The 12,895-nt window shown below is 49.5% G+C and overlaps 1 protein-coding gene across 2 annotated transcripts in view; it reads left to right on the top strand.

The window, feature by feature from the left end:
- The first annotated feature begins 1,657 nt into the window (after nucleotides 1-1,657).
- The window catches only part of ADAMTS2 (ADAM metallopeptidase with thrombospondin type 1 motif 2), a 281,226-nt gene continuing 269,988 nt past the window's right edge, over nucleotides 1,658-12,895 (top strand). For both annotated transcript variants that reach the window (XM_044454174.1, XM_044454173.1), the window contains exons 1-2: nucleotides 1,658-1,809; nucleotides 3,005-3,366. In XM_044454174.1, coding sequence (XP_044310109.1) covers nucleotides 1,701-1,809; nucleotides 3,005-3,366 — 471 coding nt within the window. In that variant the 5' untranslated portion in view covers nucleotides 1,658-1,700. The remainder of the gene's footprint in view (nucleotides 1,810-3,004; nucleotides 3,367-12,895) is intronic.

Below are 12,895 nucleotides of genomic sequence, written 5' to 3'. Positions count from 1 at the left end.
GAGATGGCTGCCAATCGTTCTGCTGTGTGCTACATCCACCATGAGAGGCGGCATCCACGAATCGCCGAGCAGTTCTGTCCATCCTTCTTGGCGGACCCTGTGGGGAGCCAGTGCGCCGCCGTGTGAGCTGAGTGCCGGACTAGATCCGATGGTCTGGTCCAGCAGAGCTCTTCCTATGTTCTCTCATGGTTCTTTCTCCATAGAGCAGGTCAATCGCATTGATGTGTGAAATGTCAGGCATGGGCAGAAATCTTTAGCATGTAGTAATAGTTTCCTCATTGCAGAGTTGTGGTTCTTGTTTTGACAAGCAGGACATGGGGAATCTCAGAATGGTGCAGCTGGATGTGACACTTAAGAAAGGATACTGTGACACCCTAAAGGCTGCGGGCATGTTACAGTGAAGATGCCCATAAGCTTCTGAGCCTGGAGGATTATGTGCATCTCCTCTCCTTTCTGAAGTGTTCTCTTACAACTTCAGAAGAGCAACCAGTGCAGTTCTTTGCTTTGAACTTGGGGCTATTTCCTTGGCTGGATCTGGAATGCACTGCATCCTGAGGTACTTCAGACGATGCATAATGGCTATAGGATCATTCTGCTTCTGACTATAGATTGTGATGACAGTCACCATCAATCAGATACCTGGAAAATTATGGAGAGCTCCATGTTTTTCATTCCTACCGTACATGTGGTGAAAAGCTATAAACACTGAAGTTAGAAATGAAAGTATAGCTGGTGACAATCACATTATTCACACTGGTCATTTACAGCTCCGCTGTTGCTGATATCGAGCAGGTACGCCAATTAACACATGGAGTGTGATCCCCCTCCTCAGAAAACCCATTATCGAGATTCAAGTCTCTGGCGATTAATTGAACTCAGCAGTGGGACGGAACCAATCTGGCCCAGAGGAAGCTGGGGCGGGGAGAGGCACCATGACACCACAAAGTGGCCCAGGTTCGAGAGTCTTGGGGCGGGCCGTCGCTGTTCAGAGTTGGGGAAGGTGGGAGGCAAGTTTGGCTTTTGCCCCCCCAGCGCCACAGATCCATTCCGGGGCGGGCGGGCAGGTGCTCGGGGCGTCTCTGCGACAGCGGGAGCACCGGGAGAGTCCGAGGTGTGCGCGCGTGTGCGCTCCGTGCCCTGCTGTTTTGGTGCAATCAGCGGCGCGATCCGTCTCTCCGCGGAGCGAGGCAGAGCAGGGATCTGTCGATTGGCTGCGGAGAAAGGGTCAGGATCCCGCAGGAACCGCCTCTAAGCCGTGCTGGAGAAAAGTGTCCCGTAACGCGAGGCGGCTGCGAGTTTGGTCCCAGAGGGCGGCGGAGTTCCAGGGCGAGCCGAGCCGAGCGGCCGCCGAGCCAGGCCGGGCGAGGCTGTGGCAGGCGGCGGCGGCGGCAGCGCCTCTGCCAATCAGGCGGACTTCCCTCCCGCGCGCTGCGCCTTCTTCCCAGCCAGCCGCCTCCTGGTGTCTCTCCGCTGCCTGCCTGCCTGCCTCGGCGCGGAGAGCGGCGGCTGCCTGCCGAGCGAGCGAGCGAGCGGAGCGGATGAGCCGGCAGGGCAGGGGCCAGCGAGGCTGCTGAGCGTCTCCCGCCGGCCGGCGGGCGAGCCCGAGGGCGGCGCCGGCTGACCTCCAATGTGGCCGAGCCCCCTGCAGGGAACTTTCAGGCTGGCCCCGAGGGCTGCGACCGGGCTGCGCTGCCGCTGCGATGCCTCCCCTGGCCGCCACCGCCTCGCTCCGCGCCTGCTGCCGCGGGGCGCTCCTGCTGCTCCTCCTCCTGCTGGCGCCGGCTGCCCCGCACCGTCCCGGGCAGAGAGGTAGGTGTTGCCGCCGCCGCCGCCGCGGGGCTCGCCCGCGCTGCCCGAGCCTCCGCCCGCTCCTTCGCGCGGCTCCCCGCGCCGGCGCTCTCTCAACTTTCCCCCGCGCGAAGCACTTTTGGCGGGGCGGGCGGACTGTGCCGCGCCGCTCCCGGCCGCCTGGGCGGAGGGCTGGGGCGAGCCTGCCGCTCCGCCGCCACGTGTGTGCAGAGGGGAAGGGCCGGCGCGGCTCGGGACCCGCCGCCCGCGCGTGCGGAGGAGACGGGCGCGGGAAGCGGTCCGGCTGCGGGCGCGGAACCTCGCGTGAACTCGGCTTACAGTAGGGCGCGCGGGGCAGGCGCCGAGTTTAGTGTGTCAGTTCCCGGAATTCCGCGTGTGGAATGAGGCACCTGGCAGCCGCCGAACTTTTCTTTCCGGCTGTTGTTCGAATTAAAGGAGGAAAGTGAACTGGGTCAAGCGCTCGACATGGCTTTTTTTGTTCATACTTTTCCAGGGCCGCTGCCAGTCAGAAACTTTAAGAGTTCGCCTTGCTCTCAGCCACGCTTTGGCGGGGCGCGCGAGGGGGGCGGCTTTGGGTTGCTCCGAAGTCGCTTATGTCAGAGTTGGAAAGTTGAGGTGAGGGTACGGTTTTTGTCCCTTGGCAGCATTCTCGCCCAGGCTGCCTCCTTCAGCAGGACTAGGTACCTGAAAGTGATTTTATGAGAGGCTGGAGTATGGAGAGCCGTTGCGCCTTCACTCAGCCCTGCATCCCTAGGGCAGAAAAGCCGCGCCTTTGAGGACTGTCCGTGCCTGCAAGCTTGGCTTTCTTCACACGACCGCCAGAAAGACACGTTGTCTGCCTTGCCTTGCCTTGCCCCGCTCTCCGAAATGCCCACTGCCCTCTACGAACCATCTTGCTGGATGGCTGTCAAGGGGTGCGTGGCGCACGAAGGAAGGAGGGGGATGCTTGCTCAAGGCAGTTGCGGAATGCAGTCCCACAGTCTTCCGCCCAGGGTGCCTTTTGGTTGGGGTAGACTACAGCTCGTATCACCTGCAGTCTGCATGGCTGGGGATGATGGGGGTTGTGGCCCCACACAGCTGGAGGGCGCTGGGTTGGCAAAGGCTGCAATACAGAGATCTTAAGCAGGAAGAACCAGCGTGACTTTAATTATTACTCATTTACACTCTGCCCCATTCTCTCTCTCTCCCCCAATAGATCATATTTTGAGAGATCTAAACGAATACAGCCTTGTCATTCCAACTAGCACAGACTCAGAGGGCATGTTCCTCTCCAATGTTGTGTCCGGAGTTTCGAAGAGGCGCCTCCGAAGGGACACGGGCAATCTAACACGGGCGGCCACAAGCGAGCAAATTTTTTATAACGTCACTGTTTTTGGAAGAGAACTTCACTTTCGACTGAGACCAAACTCCAGGCTCGTGGCTCCCGGAGCAACTGTTGAATGGCAGGACGATTTTAACATCACGTACACTGAGCCGCTCAGTGGGGATTGCCTCTATGTTGGGGATATCGCCGACTTGCCTAATGCATCTGTTGCTATAAGCAATTGTGATGGGCTGGTAAGATGCTTTCTTGTTGTGTATCTCAGGCGAATGGCTCCCCCTCTCAGGCACATCTCTTTTTCTTTTCTAATGTAGAAGGTGTGGATCTCCTTTTAAAAAAGCAAACAACAAACATTGCCCCTGCTTTGTTATGGTGAATGCAAATAAAGGAAATGTCCCCTTACCTGAAGCAAGGTGTGATGAAGGGCTTGGCTTTTTTTACAGGGAGCAGATAGCCAGTCCACTCTGCACTGAACACATAGCTGCTGTGACAGTCACTAATTTTCAACATAAAAATCGAGATCGCCCCCTTGAAGCTTCTCCGCACATCTGAAGCAGTGACCTAGTGCTGTCACCTGAATGTTTCCCATCTCTGTGATATCCTCTTGCCATTGTCCATTCGGCAGTGGCCACTAAGGAGTGTGTGCCTCTGGTTTAAAGAGGAGATAATAATGCTGAATGACAGGCTCCACTGCAAATTGATTGCTTTTAAAAAATAGATATTTGGAAATGAAATTTGTTCAAAGGTTGGGATTAGTTCCTTGCCCTTTTGAAAGTTGCATTGCTCATTACCTTTCTCCTATCTGTCTAGTCTAGTCAATCACAGAGAATCTAGCAAAATATGTAATGGATTTTGCAGTGCATACACCTTACGGGGTGGTTCCCCGAGTGTTGGAGGAGTTGATTATGTGCACGTATGCAGTTGGAAGCCAGTTCCAGTTTTCCATTCCAGAGCACATATGGAGAGGTCAAACTGGGTGTCTCAAGCTATATTTTTTAGACTAATTGCTATGTAGAGCAAACTTTGCTTAGCTTTACTTTGCGGAATGAACTTCTAATTACATCCAATGCCATCCTGTTTACATTGTTTGAGAGAGAATGGAGTTGCTGACATACAGCTGGTACCACTTATGTGATAAATGGATTTTAGCTTAGAGCATGACCCGTGTTGTCCGAGTTCTCTCCAGAATCTGATTAAAAGGCAAGAGGCATGGGGGTGGAGAGATGGTTGATGGTTGCCAGCTTTTTTTCATTTGCACTGGGGGAGCCTTTAACAGTAGCCTAGCTCACAGGCATTTAGCAAGTGAAACCTTGGATACCATGTCATCTTCTGTTGCATTTCTGTATCTCAAGCCATGACTGCATGCATAGGTCACGGACCTGCCAGAAAAGTCCCTAGGCTGGAGAATCTTAGCCTAGGACTATTGCAGTCCCCCAGTGTGCCCAGAAAGAGGTGGGCATCTCTTGGACTTAAGCTTCAGCTCATTGTCACTTTGCTTCTCCACTCTGGAGTATTAATCAACCACCTGCTGCAGTATGTCTGTCTTCCTGTGGTGTTTAGAGAGGTTAAAAAGCATCCCCCTGCTTTGGAGAGCAACAGGGAAGGGCAGAACTCCTTGGCCTCCTGGTATGCTGAAAAGCGTAAATGGAACCCTGCTATGGGGATTTTCCTCAAAATTTCCCCCCAGTGTCTGGGTATGATCAGACTCTAATGTCTGCCATCCCAAGTCAGCATGGGGAAGCCTGCTTTAGAGCACAGATGGCCAGGGGATTCCTATTCCCAGGGAACATTGTATGTCCCAGTCCGCAGTCTAAGCTCCAGAAGTTTATTATTTTGCTTATGAGGTGGCTGAAGGGCTTCTCTTACCTTTTTACCTTTTCTATTTTACTTGGAAAATATTGGGCTCACGCGTTTGCTTGCAGCAGCATAGATGATGCATGTACTCACTTGTAGGTCTCTTCAGAGATCGCCTTTTTCAGTCTGACAGCAGTTCCTGGAATATCCATGTTTGTGTGCTTGTCTTTGAACTTTTAATTTGCAACAGAATGGTAACAACAACCCAAAGAAAAAAAGAGAAAAATTGATAGAAAATGTCATATCATGAAAAGTTACAATATGCAGTTGTCATTGATATGACCCATATAGGGAAAAGGGGAAAAAAACAAGGGGGGGAGGGTTACCATTTCCATTTCAAATACATACATTTGTATAAACAGTCAATATATATAACCATCCATCTGACTTTAGCGGTTTCTTGGAGAGATGCTCACACACAGGAAAAGAAGTAAGAGCTTCTGGCCACTGAGTGATGGGTGGTGGGTGTTTTCCCTTCCATGCTTGGCGTATAAGACTAAAGGATCCTTTTGCAAGACTAAAGGATCTCAGTATCCACTTTTTCTGTCCATCTGTTAATCCCTACATCAGGGGGTGTCATTTAAAAGTGCATGTGCATCCGCTATTATCACTGATTTTTTAAGAACAAAATTTCTGTAAGCAATTATTTCCAGTCAAAAAGAAACCACTATGCCTACATAACCACTGTTGCCAGGCCAAAAGCCTTCCAGAAAAGAGACTGGGGCTGCTGTAAGTGTGTCCATATAAATGCCATTGTCAAAGTCAAAAACTGAAACTTAACTTGGCCACTGGGTGGATCGAATAAGGTGAATGGAGCCCCTGCTCCCCATGAGAGATTTCTTCAAAATTCCTCTGCGGCTTGCTAGACTGCTTCCCAGCAGTCTTCATTCCCCCCCACCCCCACATGCTGAAAACAGAGGAACAAAAATATTAGGTGCAGCGCTAATTTTTATATCAGCAAGGCTGGGTGTTAATTTTGGGTGGTGCACTACCTAAAAGTCAATAGAAGCCAAAGTAGGTGGTGTTACCCAGTAGGTGCAAGGAGAGGCACCCCCAAAGTGATACACTCTGGAACTGTTTTCTCAATGGCTAAAATGGGTTTGGGGGCCCATTATCTTGTGAACCTCATGGGGAGAAGCAATGGAGAGCACTGCCCTGTGATACTCTCCTGTGATATTCTAATAGTGCCAGAGCAGCTAGCATAATTATTGAGAAGTGTATCCCCTTGACTTTCTTCTGAGTAACCCTGATGAGTGTTGGAATGACAGGTAGCTGGCTGCCAACCTGCTGACCTTGCTCTTCAGGTAAGACTCATTGTTTTCCTCCTCTGCAAGAATAACAGCTTGGTTGCCTGAGTGGTTCTTTCAAACTTCATTGCAGTTATCACAGGAGCACACCAAAACCAGAGCTGTGTGCAGGGGGTGAAGGATGGCTGATGGAGGGGCTGAAATTGCACCAAGAACTCCATCCTCCATTCCTAGGAATTTCAGTGGAAGCTCTACAGCTAGTCATTCCTCCAGCCATCCCAGCCCCCTGTAATAAGAGTCACCCATGGTTCTCTCTTTCCCTCCGGCTCCTCCTTGACTCTGCCTCTCGCTTTCCTCATCTCAGCAAGGTGGGGGTGGGGGAGGGGGTAAGCAGAGGGGACCTGCCACCAGTCAAGGTGGACACCCTCATGTAAGGCAGATGCTTCTGGGTGGGGAAAAAAGAGAAATAGAGAAAAATGAGAGGAAAGTCAGTGTATTCCTTGAAAAGAACATGCCTCTGGCCACTTTCTTTGCTTGAACTTCAATTTACATTTATGTGATCATAAATTATAGGCTGTTTTTCTTCAGAGTGAGGGATTGCTATAAGGTAACAGGTATCACATTTTAACAGGTTTCGCCAGTGCCTGAATTAAAAACTGCCTCAAAAAGTGTATCAGGTGGGCATAGCTTGAGTAAAACAGGGGTTGGGTGTGCTATGGGGTAGGTCTTAATGGATTTTATTAGTGCTGCTCTGTCATTTCCCCTCCTAATTCAGGAACAAGTTTATGTGCTGCTTATGCAAGACCTATTCCTTGGGTTTCAGTGTTTGAAAAATATGCATATGCAGTGCCCAGGCAAGCAAACAACAGAAGTCAGCACGCCAGCTCATTTCTTAAGAAAGGGACTCTTCAAGGAGTGGGTTTTCTTGCAGACAACATTGTGTAAATTAAGGCAGATGGAGGAAAGGGAATCCTTGCATATATGTATGCAGGAAGGCAAGGCTCTTTCTACCCAGTACATAGCCCTTGAAATGCTCTTGGCCTGTCTGCCAAACATAGGTTGGAATGGCTGCAGTTTGAGTGCCTCCTGCCCCCAGCTGTTACCTAAATTTCCAAACCAGGCAGATGAAAAGTTAGAGCTGGAGAATACTCAATAGCTATGGTACTCTTCAGCAAAATGAAATTTAGATGCCCTAAGAAAGGCATCTGTTTGGCTAGCATGTGAAAGCAAATGAGTAACGCTGATTTCATTGATACTTGCCTGGAACAGATGGAAGCAGACAGTGTGCCCATTTACCCATCCCTGCATCAGAAGAAAATGCATAGCTGAAAAGAAGATAGAAGAGGACACAGATCTGCATAAAATGTGCATATAATAATGCATATACACTGATACCCACTTAGAAATATCAACTGTCTTGGAAACAGAAACGTCGTCCATTTCACTATAGTGGAACAGGCTGTGTCCAGGTGACCAGTGCGCTTGCCTGTGCATCGGCATCACTGCCTTTGCTGCTCTCCTGCGTTATAGTTTTTTACTTTCATTTCAGTAGAGAATGCCTTGAAATAGAGGACTGTCCTCTGTAGAGTAGGATGCATGGCCACTGAAATATTGCCACTGATGTTCAAAAAACATGTCGAGGTAAATGTTTATTCCCAGTCATCCAGAAGAGCATTTCAGTAAAGTTGCAGTAAGACATATTCCTGTTCTTGCACTGGCATCCAGTTGTTGGCTGACTTAACATGCCCAAATCTAAGCACAAGACAAAGATGGGTTGTGGCCTTCAAAACACAAAGCCACTCTTCCAAACCCAAGTGAGAATGGTGTCAGAGGGCAGTGCTTAATTCTGCACCATGTCGGCCTTTCAGTTAAAAGACTTTTTAAAAGAAATCCTAAGAAATAATGGGATTTGTAGTCCAACACATCCAGAGAGCACTAATTTGGGGAAATGTGATCCACCTGCTCCATCACTGAGAAAAAATACTCCAGAAGTATTCTTTTTTTTTTAATAATAATTTGAACATCAGACCCAATGTTGAACTTGTAACAGAGTAGTATGCAAATAGGCTGAGTCTGTTCCCAACTGTATTTTACTGTATTTTCCATGACTGTTGCAAACTACCCAGAGTGCTTGAATATTGAACAATATAGAATGAAAATATGAATGTCATTATCGGATTTGGTTCATCACTAAACCAGTGCTGAAGGAGAAGAGTAAAGAAATTAAGGTGGTGGCCCTGAAAACTACTTAACTTGAAGTAATTCCATGGAAATCAATATAGTTTCTTGCAGGTGATCTATTATCTAAAGCAAGGCCATTCTGTATGTTAGATTAATTTAACAAGCTCTGTAATTAATATGCTTGATCATGGTCATCCTTTCTATTTCAGGGAGTACTGGGCTGCCGGTATTCTGAAAGTGTGTCCTGTTATATTTGTATTGGTCTTACCAGGTATTTTAAAGCCCCAAAGTTTGACTCTAGCCTCTGATTCTGCCAGTGCAATCCTAAATAGGTTTACTCAGAATCAAGCTTCATTAAATACCAGTAAATATATTTAGGATTGCACTGGGAGCATAATGCAAGGCAGTTTGAGGCATGGTTTGCAATGTTTGTGTCATGTGATTGTTAATGCAGAAGGTAAGTGTGTGAAGGATAGCACTCTCCGGCCAAAATTAGTTTTTACAAGTGCATTCTGGCTTGTCCCATGAAATTGCCTTTAGGGAAAATACCATGAACTCCCAAACAGTCCTGGCCAGATGCTGATACCTGAATTTGGAAATGGCTAAGACAACAGCCAGGACATGGCTGAGACAGCCAGAATATTTCCTGGAGGTTTTTATGCTTGGATCACAGAGGCATCAGACAAATTCATTCGTATGAGAGAGGGCAGCTGCCAGATTATCTGTATTTTTGTTTTGCACCTTTTCAAGCCAGAGGTGGCACCTGGCATATGAGGCATGTTCTGGAGACCATATGCTGCATTAGGGCTAGTAGGTCTGAAATGTTGTCTGTTCCCCTGAGCACCTGTTGCCTCTCACCTGTGCGGCAGTAGTGGTGGTGGGGGGACTTGGTTGCAAGTACAAGAGGAACTAGTTTGTTGGACCTACCACCTAAGGCCCACATATCCGTGACTTCTGTCCTCTTTTATAGAGGACTGCCCTCTGAGTGTCTTGGGCACAGAACCCTATGAATAGTTGCCTGTCAGCAATTATTACCTGGCAGGCCCCCAGGCCACTGCCTTCTCCACTGTGGTGAAGTATACAGCATTCAATGTATATTACAATGCTTCTAAAGATGACCTTATAAATCAGAGCATGCAAATATATGTCCTCTTTTGTAGTGATGCATTTCCTCTTTTTTGGTGATTCAGAAGTGGCCACCCCAGGCATGGGGAGGGGGTGAAGCTGATGCTGGGAGACCCAATGAGAGCAGTTTTTTGAGCCCATCCTCACCCCACATCTGGAGCCATGCCTGTACCTTCTGGTTATCATTTGTAGGAAATCACCTTTGCTATGGGTAAGATTGGAGGCTTGTAGCTGTTGCCAAAAGCTGTTATTTTTGTGGGAAAAAGAGGGCTGATGGGAACACATAACATGTAAATTTGTCTGTAATGTCTGTTGTGGACCTTATGCTCTTTCTGTGGCAAAATGCTCATGTAATGTGTGGCCCTCCTGATGTTTTTGCCTACAGTTTCCATTATTACTTTTTTGGCTATGCAGAGTAGAACTCATGGGAGTTTATGCCCAAACATCAGGAGTTGTCACTCAACCCTGCTTTGCATGGCAACTGTGTATGCCATGGCTACGCAACTTTTAACAATTGTCTCTCTGTAGCAAACCTACAGGCTGGGCTGTAGCAGCACAACAAGCTATGGCAGTGTTTCTTTAAAAAAACCATTGTTGGTCTGTTGGGTTGTCTGAACCCAGATGTGGTAGTTCACCGTGGTAAGTTTGGTCTTTAGATACCATGATAAGAAGCAAAGGATAGGTTCTCATATCATGGCAAGCAAACATGTGTGGTTACCATGGTTCATGTTTGTTTTTTAAACTATGCTCTACCTGACAAATATTTCAGATGTTCAAGTGGTTTCTATGTGAATCTGGTTTTCATCCTGCCTGCACGAGCCTCTAATTGGTGGAACATCCGCCATCAACAGCTTTGCTGAAATTCAGTCCCAATACGTACCTCTCCTCACTGGTGTCACCTGCCTCTTCCTCAGTGGCCTGAACAGTCCTCTGGGCAAGCTCTCGCTCACCTGCTCTCTTCTCTTCCCCCCCTCAGCCAGTCCGCACATAGAAAAGACCTTTCTGTGCAGCACTTCTTCTCCACATCAAAGCACCTTCAGCCACACACCCTCCTACCCCCCACCCCTTTCCTTGCGGAAGGCTTGACAGAGTGCAGGAAATGCAGCTGTCCATTAGGTGCCCCCTCCCCCCCCAGGCATTCACTGCCACGGTGTGTGTGTGTGTGTGTGTGTGTGTGTGCGTGCAGGCAGGCTTCCCCTCCGTGCATGTAGCCAGTGTCTCTGCATCACCAACCTGCCAAGCGTCGCCCCACCCTTGTCTCTGTGCTCAGGCAGGGGGGCCTGCCGTGCCGTCAGCCCACTCGGCGCCCCCTTCTTCGTGCCCTGCTCCAGCACCCTTCACCTGCCATAACCTCACATGCCCCCTTCTCCCTCCCTCCTGTTATTGCCCCGCCCCAAGGTGCTTTGGGAAGCCCCTGTGCCTGCGCAGGGTAGCCTCTGGAAGCCGCCCACCCTGCCTGAGACCCACCTCCCCCTCTTCTCCCAGCTCCACTCGGGCAGCACACGTGCCCCTCTGCCCACCCTTCCCCCACACGCCTGCCTGGGACACTGACCACCGGTCTGGGACTCTTCTTCCTCCCCTGCGCCAGTCCCCACCGAACTCCTCCAGTGACTGCCGCTCCCTCTCCTCCACCGCCCACCAGCCCACATTCCAGCACTCTGACTCCGTTCCTGCTCGTGCCTCCTCCCATCCCTTGGGTGTGCAACGGGGCCAGTCCTCCACCCCGCTCCCCGGCCAGGAAATCTCCGTTGACAACACTGCAACGGCAGTTCACATGTGCACATCTTCCTGACCCATACAATGCCCTCCCTGTGAGAAAGATGCCTCTGTAGCAAAACACATCTTTATTTAGCAGCATCAGAGGAACTTGGGTTATGGGAAGGATCTGCTCAGAAAGAAACTAAGTCATTATCATTATATTTATTACTAATTTAATTTCTATACCACCCATAGCCAAAGCCCCCTGGGCAGTTTACAGCAAAGTATAAAAACAATAAAATACAATAGATAAAAAACATTAACAAGAATTAAAAATTAATTTAAAATAGCATAACAGAACATTAAAGGACAATAAAAAGACAATAAAAAAGACCCGGCCAAGAATAATAGAAAGGCACCTGGCTGATCATGTCAGGGTCCTGAATGACCAGAGAAGTCTTTAAAGGTCTCTACAAAGCAGACTGCTTTAATGTGGTGCCAAAAAGATGGCAAATTTGGTGCCGGGTGGGCTGTAGCAGGGAGGTTGCTCCAAAGATGGGAGAGGGTATATCATATCTGATTAAAGTCTTTGGACCCCCCGAAAGCTGTGCCTTAAGTCTACGCACCTCCACTCCCTCAGGAGAGACCTCTTCCCCATGCAGCAGGCATCCAGCCACTAAATACAGATCTGCTACTTCTGCAACTAGGCCTGACGCCTTTCATTCTCTAACAGATAAAGTGTTTTGCACCAAAGCTGACATGCAGCAATGCGCTAGGGGCTCTGGGAGCCCTGACAGGTCACTCTGCAACGGCCACTGCTGGGCAGCATCCTTGCATCCATGCTTGGCCATGGTGGCCGTGCTTCCAAGGGTAGATCTCCCGGATGTAGCACTGAGAAACAGCTGCATGGACCTCTTTGCTTCATGCCGCATGGGGTGTGGGTGGGTTCGAAGGGGCTGGTTGGGGCCACCACAGCATCATTCTCAGCACCCAAGCTGAGCAGCTCTGGTTTCTTCTCCAGCAACAGGTCTCCCCATGTCTCAGAAATGTTGTGAGGGATGCAATATGCCACCATCACATCTGCCGCGATCTCCTCCCCTGCAGTAAGTCAGTACAGAGAATACCACAGTGCTTTCGGCTGGCCAGAGGTGGGCTCCACAGGGACCCTTGCACGGCTGTGGTCTTAACTGAACTTCTGCTTGGCTGTTCTGGGGAAGGGCAAAGGGAAAGAATCGGGGGCTATGTGGGCTTTCTGTTGAGAAGCACTTCTGAAGAAGATGTCTCTCTCCAGCTTGTCTGCCAAGGGGAAAAATCCAGAAGATATTGTGCTTATTGTGATTCTGCCCAGATACCTCAGCATGCATACCTAGAGCTTCCCCTTGGAGTTCACCACTGCCTGAGCACCAAGCTGTAGAACCTTCTGATTGTAATACCCTTTGCCCTTGCTCAGGGGTTGGGGTGGGCAACATTCACAGATACAGGGAATCTAGTCCCCCATCCAAGAAAACTCAAGCTTCTGGAAAGCTTTCATGATTCTGCACTCATCCCCCACCTTGATCACATCCACCAGGTAGAGCTCATTGATCATGCAAACTGTCTCTCAGAAGATCTCACCTAGGGTAGACTTTCCCATACTGAATGTGATACTCAGGGGAGGGTA

Source organism: Varanus komodoensis, unplaced genomic scaffold, assembly GCF_004798865.1.
Source record: "Varanus komodoensis strain SLA01 unplaced genomic scaffold, ASM479886v1 scaffold7_3, whole genome shotgun sequence".
Lineage (NCBI taxonomy): Eukaryota > Metazoa > Chordata > Lepidosauria > Squamata > Varanidae > Varanus > Varanus komodoensis.
This window is presented reverse-complemented; position numbering and strand designations above follow the sequence as displayed.